Source organism: Actinia tenebrosa, unplaced genomic scaffold (assembly GCF_029948245.1).
Source record: "Actinia tenebrosa isolate PJP-AT-01 unplaced genomic scaffold, QUT_ActTen_1.0 PGA_scaffold11__36_contigs__length_13525064, whole genome shotgun sequence".
NCBI lineage: Eukaryota > Metazoa > Cnidaria > Anthozoa > Actiniaria > Actiniidae > Actinia > Actinia tenebrosa.
The window spans coordinates 3,634,262-3,656,222 of NW_028292571.1; the positions used below are offsets into that span (position 1 = coordinate 3,634,262).

The window sequence follows — 21,961 nt, forward strand, 5'->3', positions numbered from 1 at the left end:
TTTCATATCCAACAAGTAAAGGTTTCGACACAAACTGCAGCAGCTGAGGATGCTCAGAGGAGGTTAACTTGTAACTGGTAGAAGATCTCAATTCCATCAACAGTTATCAAGCGGTTGAAACATGTAAAATGTATCTACCCATAATCCTTGTCGGTCTCAGCTTTGTAGCTTTATTGAAATAAGTATATATAAGTGTATGAGAAACATATTAGCAAGCGATTTTACCAGTCCTACATTGTAGCTTTCACACCTTAGATCACGTAGTAATTTATATATATTTCTAATGTCTTTCCTTGACAATCCAGCAATCCAGTTAAGACGGTAAGACAGTAGAAAAAGGGGGATACATATTCTTTCTACGTGATCTAAGGTGCTAAAACTATAATGCATGTAGTCTGGTTTTTTACTTGCTAAACAAATTTATCTTGAAATTTGTCTACTTATTCGCTCGTTCGCGATATGATATGGAAACTCGTTAATAAAAACGATATCAAGCTATTAACACGTGATAATGTCTATTTAGTTAACAGAATGTATAATAAAACAATTATAGCGTTATAGTTGGTTAGCATTGCATGTGGATGCTAATTTGCCACCCATTGCGTTCATGATCTGCGAATAGATCTCTGGTTTACGCCACACCAACTGACGCTAGTAATTCAATTCGGTTTTCATGATATCGTAAACAGCAGATATTAGAATTAGCTCTGTTGTTGCCTTCAACACTCCTTGCATTTGTATCAGTTTTAAGCATTTATTGCATTGACCCAAAGTGACTCATCTTGAAAGAGTTGTTTGAAGGCAATAGAGTGTAAAGGTGGTGTTATACGGGCCAACTTGCAACGCCGATGTTACGCGCAATGCTGTTGCACGAAAAATCGTTGCCGTGTAACATAGCGCCGAGGACGATTTTTCGCGCAATATTTCACTCTGCAACAAGTTGCAAGTTTTTGATCTGGCTTCAAAAACTTGCAACGCAAGATGACGAATTTTCAGCAAATCGATGTGTGTAACATGTCCATCGCCGATTTGACGCGCAACAAAATGGCGCCGACTGTAGAAGAAGTAAGTTTAAACAATACAGCAACTGCAACGATTGTCTAAACCTAATAAAACGGATAAGATGAAACTTTTGTAGTTGATAAAAAATGATAAAAGCAAGAAAAGAAGAAAAAAAGATAGCCGTGAGTGAGTTGGCAGCGCGTGGACTGAGTACTAAAGTGAATGTTGCGCGAAAAGTTGTTCCCGTGTAACATGTCGCATAAAATCGACACACAAATGGCGCAATAAAGTTGCACGAAAAATCGGCGTTGCAAGTTGTCGCGTGTAACACCACCTTAAGGCTCATGTAAAACGTCGAACTTCACACGAGCCGAACCTAATTACATCAAAGAAGACCGCCTTGTTATCAATCATTTCAAGATTATGTTGGGCTCATGTGAAGTTCGACGTTTGACCTGAGCCAAACCCTAGAATATCCTATTGTCCTCATCTATGACTCATCGGCAGATAACAGAGCCTTGGTCTAGATAATTTACGATATCATGCTTGATCAACCTCATCCAGTAGTCCCCTTTACAGTTCCCTGCGCCATCTAGTGAAAAGTAGCCTTGCCTTTGCATCGAAGCAAGACGAACGGTGAGCTTGCAATGATAGAGACATGTGAATAATTGTACAATGTGTTAAAAGGAAACAAATTTCTTCGTTTAGCCAGGGCTTTATAGCTCTACTCCGCTGAATTCAACTGAAACATTGTTCGAATAGGCCATTTGTATGATGGCGTCATTCGACTACCATTACCAAAATGCTTCATAAATTTTCTTAAATTTAAATGAGAGAAAATTCATGAAGCATTTTGGGAACGGTAGTCAAATGACGCCATCATCGTTACGTACACTGTGACGTAATCAATAGGTGGCCACACTGTGACGTTTTTCCTATGCTCTTGTACCATAAACCTTTTGTCAGATTCTTTGTTGGCTTCGTCCTATTGTATAACTTGTGGTTTTTGTTGTTGTTTCTATAGAATTACGTAAACTTTGTTCGGTACTCGAGGAAGAAGCCAAATATTGGCTCATACAAGCTAAGAGAACCAAAACACTTTCAAACATGAAGACGTAAAGAATTTAAAAAATGTCTAATTCTAAACGAACGAGGACTGAAACATCAGGAAACATCTCACGTCTAAACTTCCATCCCCCCTCTTCCTGAACACAGGCACCCCAAACAATTTTCTAGTTATCATTCTCAAAAAAAAATTATATATCTCAACGAGAAAAAACTGTTCAGCCAAATGGTTGCGTTTGGCGCCGTCTATCTAATTTGACGCAAACATGAGCCTAATATTGCGAGTCTGTTTAGATTTCAGTCTTCAATCAGCAGAAACGGGCAGAGAACAGCTGCTCAGGGTCTATGTACAACCCTTTACACGTGCGTAGAGATGGGTAGTATTTACCCAGTGAAGGGCGTTTGAGCAGGTTTAAAGTAATAAGACACCGGTCTTGTGACGTACTTGTTTCTGTAAACAATAACCATATGCTCGGAGATCGATATCTATAGCAGTTGAGTTCCTGAATTCGGAAAGTCTCCTGGCCCAGATACTGATAATGGACCGATTTACGAGCTATGTACGAGATACTGACGAACCAAACGCATGAGAAGACCGTCCCTTGGCACCAATATATGTCAAATGATTATTGAGCTATACCGTGGCCAGAAAGGTATGACTGACTAGAATGAGAACTTAAAACTAAAATTTTGTCAACCAGTCTTGGGTGGTATTAACAGCACCGACTGGTGAAACCCCATCCTCGGGTATCCAAGAGAAAAATTCAGTCGCTCGTGAAAAAAAAAAAAAAAACAGCGAAAGAATTTTACACCTAGGTTCCAGAGGATGAGTGAAAGTTGGGCTTATAAAGGAGTGTTAGGTGTAATAGAAATATTCACTGATTGGCTCCCTAGTTTAATAGACTAGCTATAGACTATCCTCACTCAATTGGTGTTCATTCCGACTACTTTTCTCTTTCGCATTTTCCATGGTTTCTTTGTATTTTTATATAATATCATTATATAAACTAAAGTTTTACAGGGATTTCGGCCACCATGAAATAACGTATGTAAACAAACTACGAATAACAGTTTACATTACATGAATACTTGATATTTGTGCATATAATAACAGGAATAATACATGGACGCTTTCAGCCCTACGTACCGCACAGGCATAGAGGATAATGATGATGACATGGACGCCAGAAGATATGAAATAAGTTTATGTTATTATGTTCAATTCGATTTCTCACTCATTCGTATTTGCGCTCACTCGAGAGAGATCGATTTGAACTTCATATCTCCGCGTGCCCGTGTACTATTTCTTTATTGTGAAAGCAATTTACCATTGCATGTTACCATCTGGGTGGTTGGTTTTACAGAGAGTGGATAGAGTTATCCGACGGATAAATCCTATCCAATCAGGATAAATTTATTGGATAACAGCATCGACTTATCCACTGGATAAGGATTTATCCATCAGATAGTGCTATTATATCCACCCTTCGTATAACCGGGCCCCGAATGTTTTGGAAAGATCGTTTTCAATTCGCGCCAGGCATTTGCTCTAGTTGCTCAGTTGCCTTTGGTTGTCTGCCCTTCGAAAACTGAATGGGAATGATTGGCAACTGTGGATGTAAAGCTGGATAATCTGAGCTCCTTTAATCCGTCTTAAGATTATGCTATGTACACAAAATCTTGTTTGTTAAAGAGGACAGTTTAACTAACCTAACCCTACGATTCGATCTTTACTTCATTTCGCTTTTGTTCATTCATTCAATATGCAATTAACACGTAAACTATATAGTTTCCATTCTTTCTCGACTCATTTATAAAGAACTCGTTATTTCGTTATTCAATATTGAGCACCTTGTTTGAAATCATTTCTCGGGCAGTAGAAAGAATGACATCTTCATGACAGGTTCGAGAAGTCTCAGCGTGATAAGACAAATACAGCTTACGAAGCCTTGTTGGCCAGAATAAATAATTCTGTTTTTGCAACTCGATATTACAGATCAAGAATACCATATTTTAAAATGTTGGAAACTTCGCAAAAGTTGAGTTCAATACGTAAGTAAGTACATATAACTCAATGTTGAAAAATGTCAAGGCATGGCGTCGATTTTGCATAATATATTCTTTTCACGAGAAGTTATTATCAGTCTTATCAAATTAATACGAACTAGTTCACGTTGCTAGTTATTAAAATCGAAACGGAAGAGAAACCGCTTTTCAAACGACTTCAAAGCAAACATAAGCTTTGTTGCCTAATGATCGAATGTCAGATTCTACAATGGTGTCTTTAGGCCCTCATATGTATGATGCACTACTCAACGTATCTAATTATTCCTGTCAGGAAAAAGTACACTATTTCAGGTACTTGACTGTTTGTTTAGCTTTCAGAGAAGCTGGACTCTTCTGGGGTACGTATATACAAGGTACAGAGACAAGATTTGGAACATTTTTCTGCCTGAACAGCAAGAGGTTATATGTTGATATTCAAGGTAGGTATAGGCGCCTGCTAGCGGCGAACTTCATTTTAAGAATATCAAAATCTAGGGTTTTTATCTTTCCAGTGCACAGACAAACAAAGTAAATGAGAGGAACGACAACAGAAGCTTAAAATGGCTATAACTATCGCGATATATGTTTTCGTCGCCATCAATGCCATTCTTTCTCTGACAGCGACCATTGCAAACCCTCTCATTATCCTCGCCATCTTCAAGACACCAACGCTTCACACTCCTTCCAACGTACTCCTCTGTTCTCTGGCACTCTCGGACTTCGGAGTTGGGCTTCTTGTACAACCTATGTTTATGGTTTTCTTGACTACGACATCACTTTCCATGCGAGTTGTAAAAACTGCAACTTTTTTGTTCGCAGGAGCGTCATTTTTTACCATGACAGCCATTACTGTCGACCGTTACCTTGCCCTGCTTCTACATCTAAGGTACCAAACAATCGTGACGAACAAACGTACTCTAATCTTAACTTTTATTATCTGGATTGCGAATCTTTTGGTTGCCATTCTTAACGGGACAAGGTCCTCGTTCAAGCATGACATCAGTTCTATCGTCATTAGTTTTGTTTCCCTCGTTCTGTCGTCGTATTGTCACATCCAAATCTACCGGATCGTTAAACGACATAAACGAGAAATCCTCAAACAAACGCGGTCAATCTCTCTTGGGTATTCGTCCTCGTGTCTTCCAAGAATCAGGCAAGGAAAATCCATAGCCAACTTGTATTACATCCATGGATTGTTCATTTCATGTTGTACACCGTATCTTTTTGTTCAAGTGTGTTCTTACTTGTTTGATATTTCTATGCACGACATCGCTCTTCCAATTTATTTTACAACAACTTTGATCTTTTTGAATTCGACTTTGAATCCGTTTTTGTTTTGCTGGAGGGTACAAGATATAAGATTAGCTGTAAAAGACATCTTCAAAATTGGTAAAAAACAATGAATACATTGAAGTATACTCGTTGAAAAATTATTCAACAAAAAGTAATTGGAAAGAGCATGTTACAAGGTGAGGCGATAATGCGCATTAGGGGACTCGCTTCTTTTTTAACTTGTTTTCCAATTCTAAAGTCAAGCATGTCGCACCAAAAAAATCCCTAATGTACAAAAAAAAAAAAAAAAAAAAAAAATCAAAAACTTGTACACCGAGCCGTTTACATTGTTACCAAAAGGAGAATTAAGTTCACTGCTGTTTTGAACACGACTGCATGTGCAAAGAGCTTCGAGGCATTTCCTGGTGTCCGTATCCTGATTAATTTGTGGAACATAATATTACTATACATGCTTTCAGTTCGACCCCGTTGAACTGCGCCACTGTTGTAATTGCAGTGGTGATAAGCGATGACGATATTTTTTATTTTATTTATTTATTTTTATACAGGCATTGTCCCTGAAGGATATCCAATTTTAATGGCCTTTGTTGATCAATGGCCGATATTAATATACTACGCTGATGTTAATATACTACATGATGAGGCACATTAATAAATCCCGAATTTTAACTTTTTTTAGGAATCGAATTTACGAATCAGTAATTTTCGAATCATGCTCTACATTTTGCTATTTTCACGTACCAGGCACTTATTATTGTCGTCACAAGTAATAATCCCCTTCACAGTTCCCTGCGCCATCTTGAAAGGTAGCCGTTATTTTGCATCGAAGCGAGACGAACGGTGAGCTTGCAATGATAGAGACCTTTTTTAAGCACCTTGAACAATTATTCACCTGTCTCTATCACTGCAAGCTCACCGTTCGTCTCGCTTCGATGCAAAGGCACGGCAACCTTTCAAGATGGCACAGGGAACTGTGAAGGGGACTATTCCCATGCCACCCTGTTAGTAATTATATCTTGGAGATTTTCCTCAATAGCGCCAGTACTTAGCGCCTAAGTAATACGTTTTTTGACACGAATTTCTTTCCCATAAAAGATACACTCAAAATTCCTGAAAATTCGCTTCCAGCTTACCTTTTAATTTGTTAAAATAACGAATTCTTTATATTGCAACATTATCGTGTTTTTCTGTTCATTTGAATTTTGCTCTAAATATTATAAAACTTTGCTTAAGAACATCATATTTGTATGGTGTGCGTGCCGTGTTGTGACCGTGCCGTGTCCTAGTATTCCAATTGTGTGAACAGTTGGCTATCTTGTGAGTACGTATATATTGCTTTAACCAGAGTTAGTACGTTAGAGTTTGCTCTAGAGAGTACCCTGCTTTAACAAACTTTCACACTCAATAGACCTCTTTAGCTTGGGTGTAATGTTTACCCATTTCAGACCACGTGTCATTCCCTTGAGTGTCATTTCTTTGTTTATCGGTCGCGCATGATTCAGCGCGCATCAAACTAGTTACCAGTTTCCCGCGCAACATCGGAAAGAACAATGATGCATGTAGATGGGTGAAGTGTATGTAGTCAAATCAATTACGTAATGCATGCATAAAACAACAGTTTTTGATCGAGTTAAGCGTCAGCACTCACAAAACTTTTCTTGATAGAAATCTTAGGATACGCGGTCCTTAGTTCTTGAATAAAGTCTGTTTTTAGTTGAGAACAAAATGACACGTCGAGGAACTTAAGCTTGGTACAGTTGGCTGTCAACCTAAATAACACATAATTTGTGTAAATAAAAAGGTTAAGGTAATTCATCTTACTTCGATAACGCGAGGGGTGGTTGCCCAATAGGCCATTTCACGGATCCCGTTACTCAACCTCAGCCTCGTCAGCGTGTAATTATTCTTTAGAATTTGACTACAGTCCGCAGTAATGAAAGGAATTTACACATCAACGAACAATTGAAACACTTAAAAATTTCACAGGTTGTAGGCAATTTCTAAAGAATAATTACACGCTGACGAGGCTGAGGTTGAGTAACGGGATCCGTGAAATGGCCTATTCTCCCGAACCAGGGGCTCATGCATAAAGCGCTCAAAGATACACTTCTTCAGATCATCAGTGTTCCTCCTTACCGGTAATAAGGAAATGCAAATAATGATGAGTGAAACGCGATAGTGTAAAGCGGTTTCAACACAGGTAGCCCAATCTCTTGTTCTGTGGTGTTGTAGTATTTGAATATTAACGGTAATATTTCGTAGCGTGTAAAATTAGTACAATTAAGAATAAAAACGACTTTAGTGATAGCTTGTTGTTCCATTTTCTTTAGTAGGAGGACGAAAGAAACGATACATCGAAAGATACGCTACGAAACATTACTCTTAATATTCAAATACTACAATACCACAGAACAAGAGATTGGGCTGCCTGTGGTTTCATCAGTTTTAGTTCGGGCGTAAGGTTTCCCACATTAAATTCAAGGATTTACCCTAAGTGTTTTCTACTCTTGGTTCACACCCAACGATTATTGCAGATGCTACTCACTTTTTGATGACGGCTTGATCTACTAAAGATGTTCCTAGAATATCTAACTGTTCCATATGAGGACAGTGTTCTGCTACCGCATCAATAATCTGGCTGTCCATCGAACTAATAACGAAAACAATAATAACAAATAACTAGAAGTACTCTAAGGCAAGGGCGAATCCAGGGGGGGGGGGGGGGGGGGGGCAAAGGGGGGTTGAAGTCCCCCATCAGCAGAAGAAAAAAAACAAAAAAACAAAACTGAAGAATTCTGGTTTTTTTATTGTTTTCCGTTGTGTTGACGGAGGAAACTCGATTAGCCCCTCCCTTAAAAACAATTAACCCCCCTAAATTAGCCCCTCCCCTAAATTCAATTACCTCCCCCCTAAAATTTTGGCTGGATCTGCCCTTGCTAAGGGGGTCCTGAAGAGATAAAATATAATCTGGGATTTGCTTATTCTATTGGGATAATGGAAATAGTCTCTTTCATAGTTTCCTGCGCCATCTTGAAAGGTAGCCGTACTGTTGCATCGAAGCAAGACGTAGACACGGCTACCTTTCAAGATGCTGCCAGGAACTGTGAAAGGGACTATTCATTCACTGGAACCGAAAATGGGATATAGGTAACTGAGCATTGGAAGTCGATTTGACAAATGGGAATTCCTGACTTACCGTATCGCAGCCATAAATAGCTTTTTTAGTCGTGAATGACCCTTGACAAATTTTTGAATACATTCAGTAGAACATACAATGCTAGTGCTGCAAAAATAAAAATTAGAATAATAAAATGACGTTGATAATGATGACGATGATGATGATGGTGGTGGTGAAGGTGATGATGGTGAAGGTGATGGTGAAGGTGATAATGATGATGATTGATGTTGTTGCTACTGATGATGATGATGGAGACGATGACGATGTTATTGATGATGATGACGTCGATGATGCTGGTGCTGTTGCTACTGATGATGATAATGATAGTGATGGTGAATAAGATGATGATGGTGATGATGATGATGATGGTGAAGGTGATAATGATGATGATGATGATGCTGTTGCTAATGATGATTATGATGATAGTGATGGTGAAGGTGATGATGATGGTGAAGATGATGATGACGGTGATGATGATGATGATGGTGATGATGATGATGATAAGATGCTGCTACTGATGATAGTGGTGGCCGCCATCTTCCCAGCCATATTGAATCTGTTTTATTATGAGAATCAACTTACCACCATCCAATTTCTAACTCCTCGAGTAAGGGACATCCCTGAGCAAGACAAGAAATACCCTCAGATGTCAATGACTTGTTCCTCCAGAAATCAAGGGAAACCATATTTCTGTGGGAGAATATATTAAGTAAAATAACATGTGTCTTATGCAGAAGAACACATAATATTACATAATATTACATACATAATTATACAGCTTCTCATTAATCCCATATAGGTAACTGTCTATTTCAATTATTTTCTTAATTGGACAGGTCTTGTTGATATGGGATTAATTAGGCAGCTATATAATTAATAGGTAATGGGACTCCCTACTGTCCAATCGAGAAATAATTAGACTCGAAAAATTCCTCTGACTGCGAAATTGGACTCGGCCTACGGCTCCATCCAATTCTGTCAGTCCTCGGAATTTTCCTCGTCCAATTATTTCTTAATTGGACAGCATGGAGTCATATTACATATACTAATAACTTGAAGATTAATTTTACTAAATCATGACTATTTAACGTTTCTCTAACCTAATGTCTTTCCTAAGGTTGAAAAACGAGGTGCATTGTGGTCTAGCTTGGGTACAAACAACATAAAAGACATGATCAATAGAAGATGTTTGTACCCAAGCTAGACCATAATGCACCATGCTCACTGTCTCAGGACAGGTTAACCCAGCCATTCACCTGAAGTTACATGCCTGAATGTCCTGGGAGACAATATACCTCTTTACCTTGGGGTTATTAAAGGTTACCCATTTCAGACCACTTGCCATTCTCTTGAGAATAATTCTTTGTTCGAGTTGTATCCATATTCAATGTGTCTTCTTGTGTGCATCCGTTAAACAAAGAAATGACACTCTAGGCAGGGGCAGATACAGGGGGAGGTGGATTAGGTGAATTTCCACCCCCCTTTTTAAAGTAAAAGTGAATATTTTTAGGAAAATAGAAGAATATGATTGCATCTTATTACAAAATATGTCAAGAGTCAAAATTTATCTGCATTCACAAGTATGCAGTACACTGTATGTTATAATTTAATCATTTTTTTACCTTTGTACTGTAAAAAGAAGGCTCAAAAGAACTTTTTTTAAATTATCCACCCCCTTTTTAAAATCCCGTATCTGCCCCTGCTAGGGAATGACACATGGTCTTGAAAATATGATTTGTTGTTCGAGTTGTATCCATATTCATGTGCCTTCTCATGGGCAACCGTTAAACAAAGAAATAATGTTCTAGTCTACACTTGGTCTGAAATGGGAAAACATTACACCCAAGCAATATTTCTAGGATAATGTTTGAAATCAACGGTTCTATCTATATCTATTGTTGTTAATCATACCTGCAGTTTGCCGTCAGACAGTAAATGATTTCATTACATCTGACAATCTGGATGGAAGCACCAATATTCAAGTGTTCAAGATCATTAGAAGACCTAAAAAACACCATCAAACAGTAGCATTCCTTTAGTAACCACACAGTGATTTAGTCCTGAATCTAAGTACAAGTTCAAGCAAGAACAATCAGCGGGCGAAATGATTTCTCATATAAGACAACGTGTCATTCACTTGAGAATAAGATTCTTTGTTTGTGTTGTATCCGTATTCATGTGTCTTCTCATGTGCAACAGTCAAACAAAGAAATGATACTCTAGGGGATGACACTTGATCTGAAATGGGAAAACATTCTGCCCAAGATAAAAAGGTTTATTTACCGTACATTTTTTACAAAATTCTTTTCCTGTCCTGTTTGGACTAACCTTAAGATATGAATTAACGAGTCATCTGTAATATTCACACGGTATAAATTCAATCTTTTTAGTTTCTTTAATGCCTTGAGATTCACAAATCCCTCATCAGTCGCGTTCATACAAGAAGATAGATCAAGCTCTGTGAGAATAAAAATAAAACAAACAATAATTTTAGGTAGGTAGATAAAATGCTGCAGTAACGCTGAAATAGTGGAAGCTGTGAAACTTGATTCCTTTCAAAAAAACGTTCGTGTTACGTAGAAATAAAGTGCAGACCAGTGAGTAAAACATTGCAGCATACGGCACGGAAATCATAATAACATCCCAGTAATAAAATAAAACACAGATTGCAGAACATTTCTGTGATATGGATATGGATATGCGTGATATGGAAATGACGACAAACATCAAAAAAAATCTCCGCGCACAAAGGAGTGACAAGCACGGGAACTGTCAAGATCACGGCACATGTGTCGTGTGTGAGTTTTCATTTACAGAAAACCACCAAGCGTGTTAATACCCTGAAACGACCTCTGGGCTGATCAAAGTAAGGGCTCGACTAACTCACAGATTGAACCCTGAACTGACCAGCCGCTGGGCTGATCTAAGTCAGAACATGGCTAACTCACAGATTGAACCCTGAACTGAGCAACCTCTGGGCTGATCAGAGTCAGGGTATGGCTAACTCACAGATTGAATCCTGAAACAACCTCTGGGCTGATCAAAGTCAGGGTATGGCTAACTCACAGATTGAACCCAGAACTGACCAGCCTCTGGGCTGATCAAAGTCAGCTAACTCAAAACCTGCTGGCTTTTGCAGAGGGATTAAAACCGAAAAAAATCCTTGCGGAATCAAAAGAGAGACCTAACAAACTCTACTCACATGTGATGCTTAGTCTATGCATCAAAACCAAGACCACAGAGGCGAGGACAATGGACAATAGACAAGTAGTGTACTGCAGTCTACTACAGATGAATATGATGTCTGAATGATGAAGTCTAACTTTACCAACTTACCTTCCAATTTTGGACAAAACTGTGAAATCCCACGTAAAACATTATTATCTACAAACTTACAGGCTGACAGACGCAGACAGACCAGCTGCCTGCAAGAATTCTCTAAAAATCTGGAAAAAATAAATAAATAAAAACATGATCGAAAAACGTAAGAGATTGATGGTCATGTGTAGTATTGGAAAGTGGAGGTTTGTAGAGGTGGAAGGTGGAAGTGTAGAGGTGGGAGGGGTAAGAAAAAATAAATTAGTATTAGTCATTCAGGGAAACTATTGGAAGTTTACAATGTTTATTTAGTCACAAGGAAGCCACTTTGAAGCGGATAATAGGATCAAACCAGTCTTGCATAACAAATGCCAACAAGTTTGTCCAGGGACGTCCTCATATGAGAAGACGCGATCCCAAGCACTTTCTTCTTAGTTTAGGAACCGATTTAGAGAGAGTCGGGATGGGATTACCACTGGAAGTGAAATCCTAGACTATGTCCTCGAATATCTTCAAAATAAAAAGTCAAATATCAGAAATGACTCGGCTTCCTATTTTGGGTTATTGTTTTGACTTTGCTCCTCAATTTCACTTTTAGTTAAAGTTGTTCTCAACCCACGATATCAAGCACAGACTGACCAATGTTAAACCAACAGAGCTGGTCGGGTGGTGGCCTATAGTGCTGCTTGAATAACGTTCCTAAAGGCGCAGACACACGTCGCAACATTGCAGGCAATGTTGCTGAAGTAGGTGCTAACACACGGTGCAACATTGCATGCAACATTGCACCACACAGGACTGTTGCAGCTGTCTACCCCAAACTTGTTGCACGCAACGTTGCATGCAACAAATCTGAAGTTGAATCGCGCTCTACTCTTGCAACATTGCGAGCAACAAATTTCAACATTACCTGCAATATTTTGAAATTTCCAAACAATCAGCTTGCACCAAATTTATAACTGCTGACCAAATATCTTAACATAGCAGGCTGGCACAAGCGATGTTGCATGATTTTGTTGCAATGTGTCACCCCGATTCAAATTTGTTGCTTGCAATATTGTACCGTGTGTTAGTACCTATAGCTTTATACTCCAGCAACGTTGCGTGTAACAAATTGCATCGTGTGTCATGGCTCGCAACATCAATTGCATGCAACACTGCGCGCAATCTTGCACCGTGTGTCCATAGCTTAACTTACTGATTTATTCCTTTGGCTGTAATAGCGCCGTACGGACCACACCAAGATAAATTTAGTTTTTCTGTGTTGGTACATCTACTGCATAATCCTCTGAGAGCAACGTCATTCATCTGTCGACAAACGATACAGATAAAAATCTAGTTCAGTATCAAGTGTCCCTTTATCTTCAGTTCATTCTAAAGACCCACTTTCACTCACAAACAAAACCACTATCTATGTGAACCCATTGAAAAACACGGCAAGGGAGAGAAAACGCATCAGATAAACTTTCTTTACATGTGGTGTCCACGGGAATCGAACCAGCGTAATTTCACCTGTAGGATTCAAAGTGAAGAACGGCAAAGGTCTTACCATTACGCTACCATTGTCACTCTTAAGAGAGCAACTGCTTGGTCATACAAAGCAAAATCTGTCAACGTACCACAGTCCAATATGGCTGTAGGTCCAGCTCCTTATACCAGACAGGATCATAGCAGTGGCGAAGAAATAACCTGAAGAGGAATCATTAATAAACCCACTCATCAAGACACTCATGCAGTGTTTATCTACAGTACCATACCACAGGCCTGTGCAACCCGATGTTATTGAATCTGGTTAAGACGGAATCTTGCGCTTTGAGCAGTTTTCATATGACTGTGAAAAACTCACGGCACGAACAAGGCAAGGTATACGCCAGACCAATCACACTGCTCGAGAATTTAATCTTCATCCAATCAAATACCCGGAACAAGGCAGAAACACGGCGCGGACACGGACACGCCAAGGTCACGGCACTGTCAGACCAATCACATTGCGCGAGAGAGAAAAATCAGCCAATTAAAATTCTAGAAAGCATCAGGGTCACGGCACGTCACGCTTAGGGTTTAATCTTCTCACAGTCATGCGCGCGAAAACTGCGCTAATAAATTGACATCACAGCCAAACACAGCCTATTTTATACTACCATAATCGTACAGAACAAGAAATATTTTATGCCGATTCTTAAGGTCTGCGATGCATACCGTCCATACCATACAGGACGTACCTACCTACCTACATGTGGCAGCTGCCCTGGTCAAGTCATGAAATCCAAGATACATGAAAACTAAATGGACCACCTCATTCTGGAAGACAACCAAAAGATATGGAATAAAACTGGGCGGGTTCTACGTGTCTACGAAGGGTGGATAGCGCTATCCGACGGATAAACCTTATCCAGCGGATTATTTATTGGATAACTGCATCGACTTAGATAAGGATTTACCCGTTGGATAGCGCAATCCCACACCTTCATACGACCGGACCCTGATGTTTATTTGGGATAATTTCATTGCAACCAATAAATTTGAATCGGGGTGATACACATTGCAACAAAATCACGCAACATCGCTTGTGTCAGCCTGCTATGTTAAGATATTTGGTCAGCAGTTATAAATTTTGTGCAAGCTGATTGGTTGGAAATTTCAAAATGTTGCAGGTAATGTTGCAGCCACGTTCACATAATGAAATTTGTTGCGCGAAATGTTGCGAGAGTAGAGCGCGATTCAACTTCAGATTTGTTGTATGCAACGCTGCGTGCAACAAGTTTGGGGTAGACACACGCTGCAACAGTCCTGTTGCGTGCAATGTTGCACCGTGTGTCAGCACCTTAACCAGACATTTTTCGTATTTTTTTGGACCATTTGGAAGCCTGTAACTCTGGTTCTTTTCATCGAAACATGTTAACATTTGCTTTGTCTAATAGCAAAATGTTTTAGCTAATGAGAATGAAATTTAAAACTCTCGTCAGTCTCTTGCTCGTTTTCCAAGTGGCCACTAATTTAATTGAATTTCATTGATGATAGTATGATGTGTTTTGTCCATTTCAGACCACGTGTCATTCCCTCGAGAATAAAATTATGTTTGAGTCGTATCCATATTCATGTACTTTCTCGTGCGCAACTGTTAAGTAAAGAAATACTACTCTAGGGAATGACGCAAGGTCTGAAATGGGCAAAACATTACGCCCCAAACCAAAAGGGTCTATTTCCCATTCCTATAGGTTGAGGAAAATCGAGCTTGCAATGCAGTGCATTGAGGGACTGTTTTAGGGTACATATTTCCAAGATGGCTTCTATTTTGTCCGGTCAAGCAGTCCCAAAATGCACCACAAGGAAAAATCGACGCATTTTCCCCTTCCATCTCGGAATGGCTAATTACGAAGTAGCCACAAATGTATCCAGGAATTAACAGCAAAACAGCATTAAAAAAAGAATAGAAAACATCTCACCGGAAGGAGATCAAAATAACCATTATTAGATGACGTCACAACATCTGTGATTGACAGCTTCTCTATAAGATTTGTTGCAACATCTGTAGCACAGGACTTTGACACATCATTTGATTGATAGATTTTCAAGTTGCCAGTAGTTACAGCATTGCCAAAAAGTTCAACCGCATCGAGTTCAGTGTAGTACTCAAGATGTTGGTGATTGAATTCCAAACGTATAACACTGTGAACATTAGAAGTATTTACACAGACATCAGACAACAACAGGATACAGGATTAAATGAATCATACCTTACTATACAGAATCTTAGCGACACTTTAAATTCGCGATTTCAAATCGCAAACTTCAAACTTAAAGTGCCACGAACAGCGAGGTGTTGCGAAAATCAATGGGCCAAGACCACTTGGGCGCAATGTCTTGCCCATTTCAGACAACGTATCATACTCTTGAGAATAAAATTCGTTGTTTGAGTAGCATCCATATTCATGTGTTCTAATGCACAACCATTAAACAAAGAAATATTGATATTCTAGGGAATGATACTTAGTCTGAAATGAAAAAACAGTGGAATAGGTCTATTATTGAGAAAATAACGAATTTCGTGACCATTAAAAAGCAAGGACGATGATATTGAGAACGACTAAGTACTAACGCCTATTGAACCACATCGGCACTGAATGAATAGTATTATAAATTTTGTTAAACTGAAGTCAAAACCAAGAAACAAACGCAATTTTTTAATTTTTTGTAAATGTTACTTAGTAAAGTCGTTTTGTTGTTTGAATTTGTGCGCCTTTGGAAACGAAACTGGGCGACTTAGAATAGAATTTGCTCGCAAGATTGCGAAATTAATGTGTCGCAAAATTAATGATGCGAAAATTAAGTGCCCCTTAATTACTGAGGAAACAAGAAATTTAATGGCTATTAACTAAAAGCGGGGATAAAAGACGTCGTTACTGAGAACATCAAAGCATTGGCGCCTACAGTTGACATTATACTCAAGTCAAAACCAAGGAGCTTTTTTTAAATGTTACATACAATATAGTTTTGTTGATGGCATTTGTACGCATGTGGAAAAGATTTCGAATTATTTAATTATGATGTAATAACGTATAATTAGAGCAGTAAAAGCCATGTTGAAAAGAGAATATGAGCAAAATGAGCTCGAATTTTTTCACTTGATTTCAAAACCATGCTTCTTTTTATCATTTACATGTAAATATACTCTGGCCTTTAGATAATTTATATAAATAATATAAAGTATCTGTTATAAAGATGAGGAAAGAACGTTACCGAGTGGGTTTTTCGATCCTTTTTAATGGAGGTGACATTGATCTTGATAAAGGTGGACATTTCTGAGGTTTACCAGACCATAACTCAACCCAGCTGTAAAGTGAAGGGAAATAGAACATGAATGAATGAAAAGACGAATACAAAAAGGATTGAAGATCAGAGATGAATAGATGACGATTGAATAAAGCAAACAAAGATGGACTGGTCCCATGGACTGGACCCATTGACTGGTCCCACGGACTGGTCCCATGGACTGGTCCCATGGACTGGTCCCATGGACTGGTCACATGGACTGGTCCCATTGACTGGTCACATGCAGTGGTTACATGGACTGGTCCCATTGACTGGTCACATGGACTGGACACATGGACTGGTCCCATGGACTGGTCCCATGGACTGGTCACATGGACTGGTCACATTGCCCTGGTCACATTGACTGGACACACGGACTGGTCACATGGACTGGTCCCGTGGACTGGTCACATGGACTGGTCACATGGACTGGTCCCATGGACTGGTCCCATGGACTGGTCCCATGGACTGTTCACTTTGACTGGTCCCATGGACTGGTCACATTGCCCTGGTCACATGGACTGGTCACATGGACTGGTCACATTGACTGGTCACATGGACTGCTCACATTGACTGGTCACATGGACTGGTCACATTACCCTGGTCACATTGCCCTGGTCACATTGCCCTGGTCACATGGACTGGTCACATTGCCCTGGTCACATTGCCCTGGTCACATTCCCTGGTCACTAACCCTCCATTTGCATTGATGATTGGTTTTACTTGGTTATTATCCTCTTTTAGTGCTAGTATCCTGACTACAGCTCCTGGGTTGTATGTCTCTAGAATATGAATTTTCTTGGGATACACAGGTTCTTCATAAAATAGATCTAGAAATAACCAACACAATAAAAGGTACATTTCATATGCTTATATCAGAGAACAGAGTCATGCACGCATAAAGTTGCCCAAAAATATTTTATAAAAGCAAAAATGGTTGCTTATGTCTCTGTATTGTGATATGAACACTCTGGGAGCTGTACAAGTAGAGCAGTCAAAAAGCAAGCAAAACACTCGGCTACATGTAAGTCTCTTGTTCCTAAGCTTGCTTCTCTTGTGCTTTGCAGTTCCCAGTGTGTTTATATCACAGTACAGAGAAATGTTGGTTCTCTTTTGTGCTTCTCTTTTTATCTCCAGGATCACCAGTTTTTCACCCTCTGTAAAAATCAACTGCTAAATTCCAACTGCAATTCAGTGGAAGAAGAGCCACTTTGTGGAACCATCATTATATTCCCATTATTAGAATGACACTTGCTACTTTATCTGCTATAATACAGCTCTAAATAAATTGAGTATTATTTGCATATCTTACCAACAAAGTCAGTACTAATGAAACTACTCTTTGCCTTCGAGACGACTTTAATTTTGGGAGGTGCCGAAGGTGCACAAGTCCACCACGGACCATATGTCCTCTGAAAAAGAATGAATGGAAAAATAACAATTTTACCCTTTTACCTCTGGGGTTGTACTCCTATATATACTATAACCTAAATTAACAGCTGGTCAATTGGTAGCCAATCAAGATCACCAGCCAAAACAATACTGCATACACTGTAGTCTTAGATAGCGTTATAATTTATAGCATGTTTTCTCTTCAACAAGATATGTTTTTTTCAAGATAAACTTGTCTGAGATAAGGTCAGGTACTTAAGATTCCAGTGACAGATCCATATCACTGAACCACCCCAGTACCCCAAACACCCAGTCTTATTTAGAGAATAAAGCCAACGTGAAGGGGAAAAGGTTTTCCATTCTTTCTTTTCCTTCCCACTCTATTACTGCTATTTTCATAAGCATGCAAATTCTGTAGTTGCAATTTGCCTGTTGGAATTTGGTTTTTTACTGCAGCCAGTCAAAAACATAAAAGGCACCGACCGATTAGTTTTGATTGACGGCAGCAAAAAGAACCAAATTTCAGCCTGCAGCTCACGGCCACACAGTTTGCATATTTGTGAAAAAATAGCAGTAACAAAAAACAACAACTACAGAGTGCCAAGGAACACAGGTTCATGTGTCAGTAGCAATCATAGCTTTCTAGGGTGTCGTATAGTTATCCCCGTCTCTAAATGTTATATCTACTGTATCTACCCCTCCCCTTAACATATATAAATGCAACTTTCTATTTTAAGAAAACAAACCAAAATGCTGGTTTATTACCATTATGTGTCTAAAGAAATTATTAAAGACACACTGGTCGAGTATCATATCAAGCTTAAAGAAATGCATGGAATGGAACGCTGTATGAATTGAAACAAAGAGTAAATGTTACAGCATTGCTGAAATATCTATACCAGAACGAATGAAGTCTGAAAGTCGCCATAATTCGGGTAGCTTTTCGCTTGTCCAGCAAGATTAGAAGCAGAGTAGCTAGATGACGTGTTACACGAGTACTGACTGGAAAAATCCAATACTTTCTGAGCCACCTGACGAACGGGATGTACTATCGAAGAATCTGCTTGGAATTCTTTACCATTGTTTTCCATTTTAGCAATTATCTTAAATGATATAAGCTATACGGGCAGATATATGTGGTTTAAATGTAAAGAGTACGAAGTTTTTTTGACTTCAGGAGTCATTTTTAGCTGCTCAAGTTCTTTATATTTTTGCAAGCAAAAGAATCCGCCATTTTGAACTCAGTCAAGAAGAATTTAGCCACAGGCAACCCAATCCAGTAGCATGGTCTTTCATGACGAGCTTCATATGACTTCGAAATCTCTCGGCAGGGGATATATCAAGATTTTGAATTACCATGACAACTGATTTAATCCTATAAAATGATCTATTAGTGTTTATATTTAATCCCTTCCTTGTTAAAAAGTGACTGGCTATAAAGAAAGAGTCACATGCAGACGACAAACACTGTTATATTTTCTATTTCAGCGCCACAGGTTTGTTTTGTAACTGAAATCATACTTTCAATAATCTGTAGGGCTGTTGACAAAATATAATGGGTCATGCATGCATTTGGCAATGAGTGAGACTTTTAGCCAACCAAGCCTATCGCTTAAAAAGCCACCGCAAGTATAGCATCCAGTAGCGCAGCTCAATAGCGGAGTCGACTACTGGCGCGGGTGGAAGCAATGAAGTGAAGGCGCCTCTTTCAGCTGCTTAGGCGCCTCTTTCAGCTGCTTAGGCGCCTCTTTCAGCTGCTTAGCCGCCTCTTTCAGCTGCTTACAGTCATGTATGACCCCCATATCAAGCTTTACTCTATATGTTAGTGTCGAAGTTGGGATAGAGAAAGCTCACTCCATATCGTATGATCAATGTTTGATATGGAAGCACAAATCTAACTAGCTGTTATTAAAAACTATAGGGTTAGTTTGAGAGGACCGCAATCATTTATCGCCTGGGGGACGGGGGGGGGGGGGGGGGGGGGGGGGGGGGATGTAGGGGGTAAAACGATTGGGGTGGAAAGAGTTGAGGATTTCATTACATTTTGAGTCAGAACCGCCCATCTTTAGGGGCCGACTATATTTTACTTTTCTTAGCCAAGATAATCATATAATTGCATTGCATTGTTACTATACGTACTAACTAATTAGGAAACTTTGTTTCATGAACGCGGGGACTAGTAACTAGTAAAACTACTCTTTCTAAAAATCTTGGTTGCACTCAACACAGTACTCGACCTCATCCTTGAGAGAATCAAGACAGAATGGGACAAGACAGCAGCATCCAAAACAACAGCCAAATGAACACAACAACCCAGCCAGGGCCCAATTCGTTGCTCCCACTTCAAGTCTAGTACCCTTCTCAACACATTTTCTGCAAACATAGCAGTATTTCCGATTCTTAGCACAAAAAGGAATAGCACCTGCTACAATGCTTGGACCCGATTGCTTTTCATCCGGAAAGGGAAGAAGGTGCGGCGATGCTGTGCCATATTGTTCTTCTCGATAATTTGTCTGAAATGGGAAAACTGAATTATCCACATCCAAAATTGGTTCCTTCTTGCGTGGACATTCCTTAGTTTGTACCTTATCGTGTACAGGAGTGATTACTGCTGGTTGGACTAGCAAAACCTGGTGGGGCGTTGGTTTTTCCAACTCGCCATGACTATTCTCTTTGGGTACTGTTACGAGCGAGGTATGGCTTAGAGTGAAGTTTCTTTTGGCAAAATTCCTTGGAGGCTTCTGAATTTGTAGAGGAGCAAGAATCGTCTTTCTGCCGTGTAATTTATAGTTTTTTTCGATTTCTACACGAGGTAGTAGTCCATCAAAAGACAGCACTGTCTTTGGTGAATCCTCCTTCTCGATCGACGCGCTTTCATTTTGAAGAACATCACTGGAAACGTTTGACTTAGGAGACTCTTCCTTATCTTCATTTATTCGATTTCCAATTTTCTTTGTCATTCGTAAATTATTTTCTCCCTTCAAAATTGGCCATTCGTCGAAACTGCCCGAATGTGGGCCAATTGGAGTTTCCTTTAGTTTTAGACGTACAATGCCAGGCAATTCAGTGAGAAATTCTTTAGGTTGCTTCCTAGTTTTGAAATGGTTGTCTGCAAATTTCACAGTGGACTGCATCGGGTTACATACCACAGTACTTTTCCTTACTTTTTTAACTGTTTTTTCACTTGTGTTCATTTTTTTCGGATTGTTAGCAGTTTTAATGAGCAATTTGTCTTGAAAGTTTGAGGTCTCGGCTAATAGCTCTGGTCACTCATGAGCATTAGAATTACGCGCTGTGATTGGGTCGCAGTCTTTTATGTATGACGTCAATCTCGTTCGCTAACCGTGTCGTGTGCGTATGAATACATATATAGTATACTTTGTACGTAATTGGTAATCAGGCGGTAAATCGTAGTTATTAGTATTGTTTTTCGTGTATGTTTTTTAGCCAAATTAACCGCTGAGATCAAAGAGAAAATCGGATTTCCGACCTCCTTCGATTTCGAAATCAAGCTGACCCGTACATTCTTTCCTATACGTTCATCCAATCTGATGCAGTTACATTGCTATACTTTCATTCAATCCATTTCAGTTTCATTTTCCATTCCTATAAATAGTTATGCAATCTATTTCACGCGCTTTTTGTTCCTCCAATCCATCTCAGATATATTTACCTTCCTATGCGCTCATCCAATCTATTTCGAGTACATTCCTATTCCGGGTATACATTCGGTTATACTACATTCTCGCTCGTCCCTGAACACTGTATTATACATAGTTTCATTCCTTTACATTAGTTCATCCAAACCATCTCAGGTCCATTCTTATTCCTATACGTTCATCCATTCTTATTGAA

The 21,961-nt window shown here is 39.3% G+C and overlaps 2 protein-coding genes across 2 annotated transcripts; one reads left to right on the forward strand and one right to left on the reverse strand.

Moving 5' to 3' along the window:
* Positions 1–4,654: 4,654 nt before the first annotated feature.
* LOC116289056 (adenosine receptor A3-like) lies at positions 4,655–5,516 on the forward strand. The gene has a single exon (XM_031695943.2). The coding sequence runs from the start codon at positions 4,674–4,676 to the stop codon at positions 5,514–5,516; it is 843 nt and encodes a 280-aa protein (XP_031551803.1). The 5' UTR covers positions 4,655–4,673.
* A 997-nt stretch (positions 5,517–6,513) lies between these two features.
* On the reverse strand, positions 6,514–19,348 carry LOC116289055 (F-box/LRR-repeat protein 4). Its single transcript, XM_031695942.2, has 15 exons — positions 19,006–19,348; positions 18,027–18,126; positions 17,409–17,544; positions 16,643–16,735; positions 15,349–15,571; positions 14,133–14,203; positions 13,522–13,591; positions 13,101–13,210; positions 11,921–12,030; positions 10,913–11,042; positions 10,496–10,588; positions 9,167–9,274; positions 8,603–8,689; positions 7,952–8,056; positions 6,514–7,175 (listed from the first exon to the last, which is right to left on the reverse strand). Exons 1-15 carry the CDS (start codon positions 19,195–19,197, stop codon positions 7,037–7,039), a joined length of 1,767 nt encoding a protein of 588 aa, XP_031551802.2. The 5' UTR covers positions 19,198–19,348; the 3' UTR covers positions 6,514–7,036.
* Between the last annotated feature and the right edge of the window lie 2,613 nt (positions 19,349–21,961).

What these genes read in the sequence shown, in the direction of transcription:
- LOC116289055 (XM_031695942.2), bottom strand. Translation starts at nt 19,197, where the DNA reads ATGGAAAACAATGGTAAAGAATTCCAAGCAGATTCTTCGATAGTACAT. An exon ending in AGGGCAGCTGCCACATGTAG is followed by an intron (nt 13,592 to 14,132) that starts GTAGGTAGGTAC and finishes ATTCCTCTTCAG; the next exon opens with GTTATTTCTTCGCCACTGCT. An exon ending in CTATTTATGGCTGCGATACG is followed by an intron (nt 8,057 to 8,602) that starts GTAAGTCAGGAA and finishes TTTCGTTATTAG; the next exon opens with TTCGATGGACAGCCAGATTA.
- LOC116289056 (XM_031695943.2), top strand. Translation starts at nt 4,674, where the DNA reads ATGGCTATAACTATCGCGATATATGTTTTCGTCGCCATCAATGCCATT.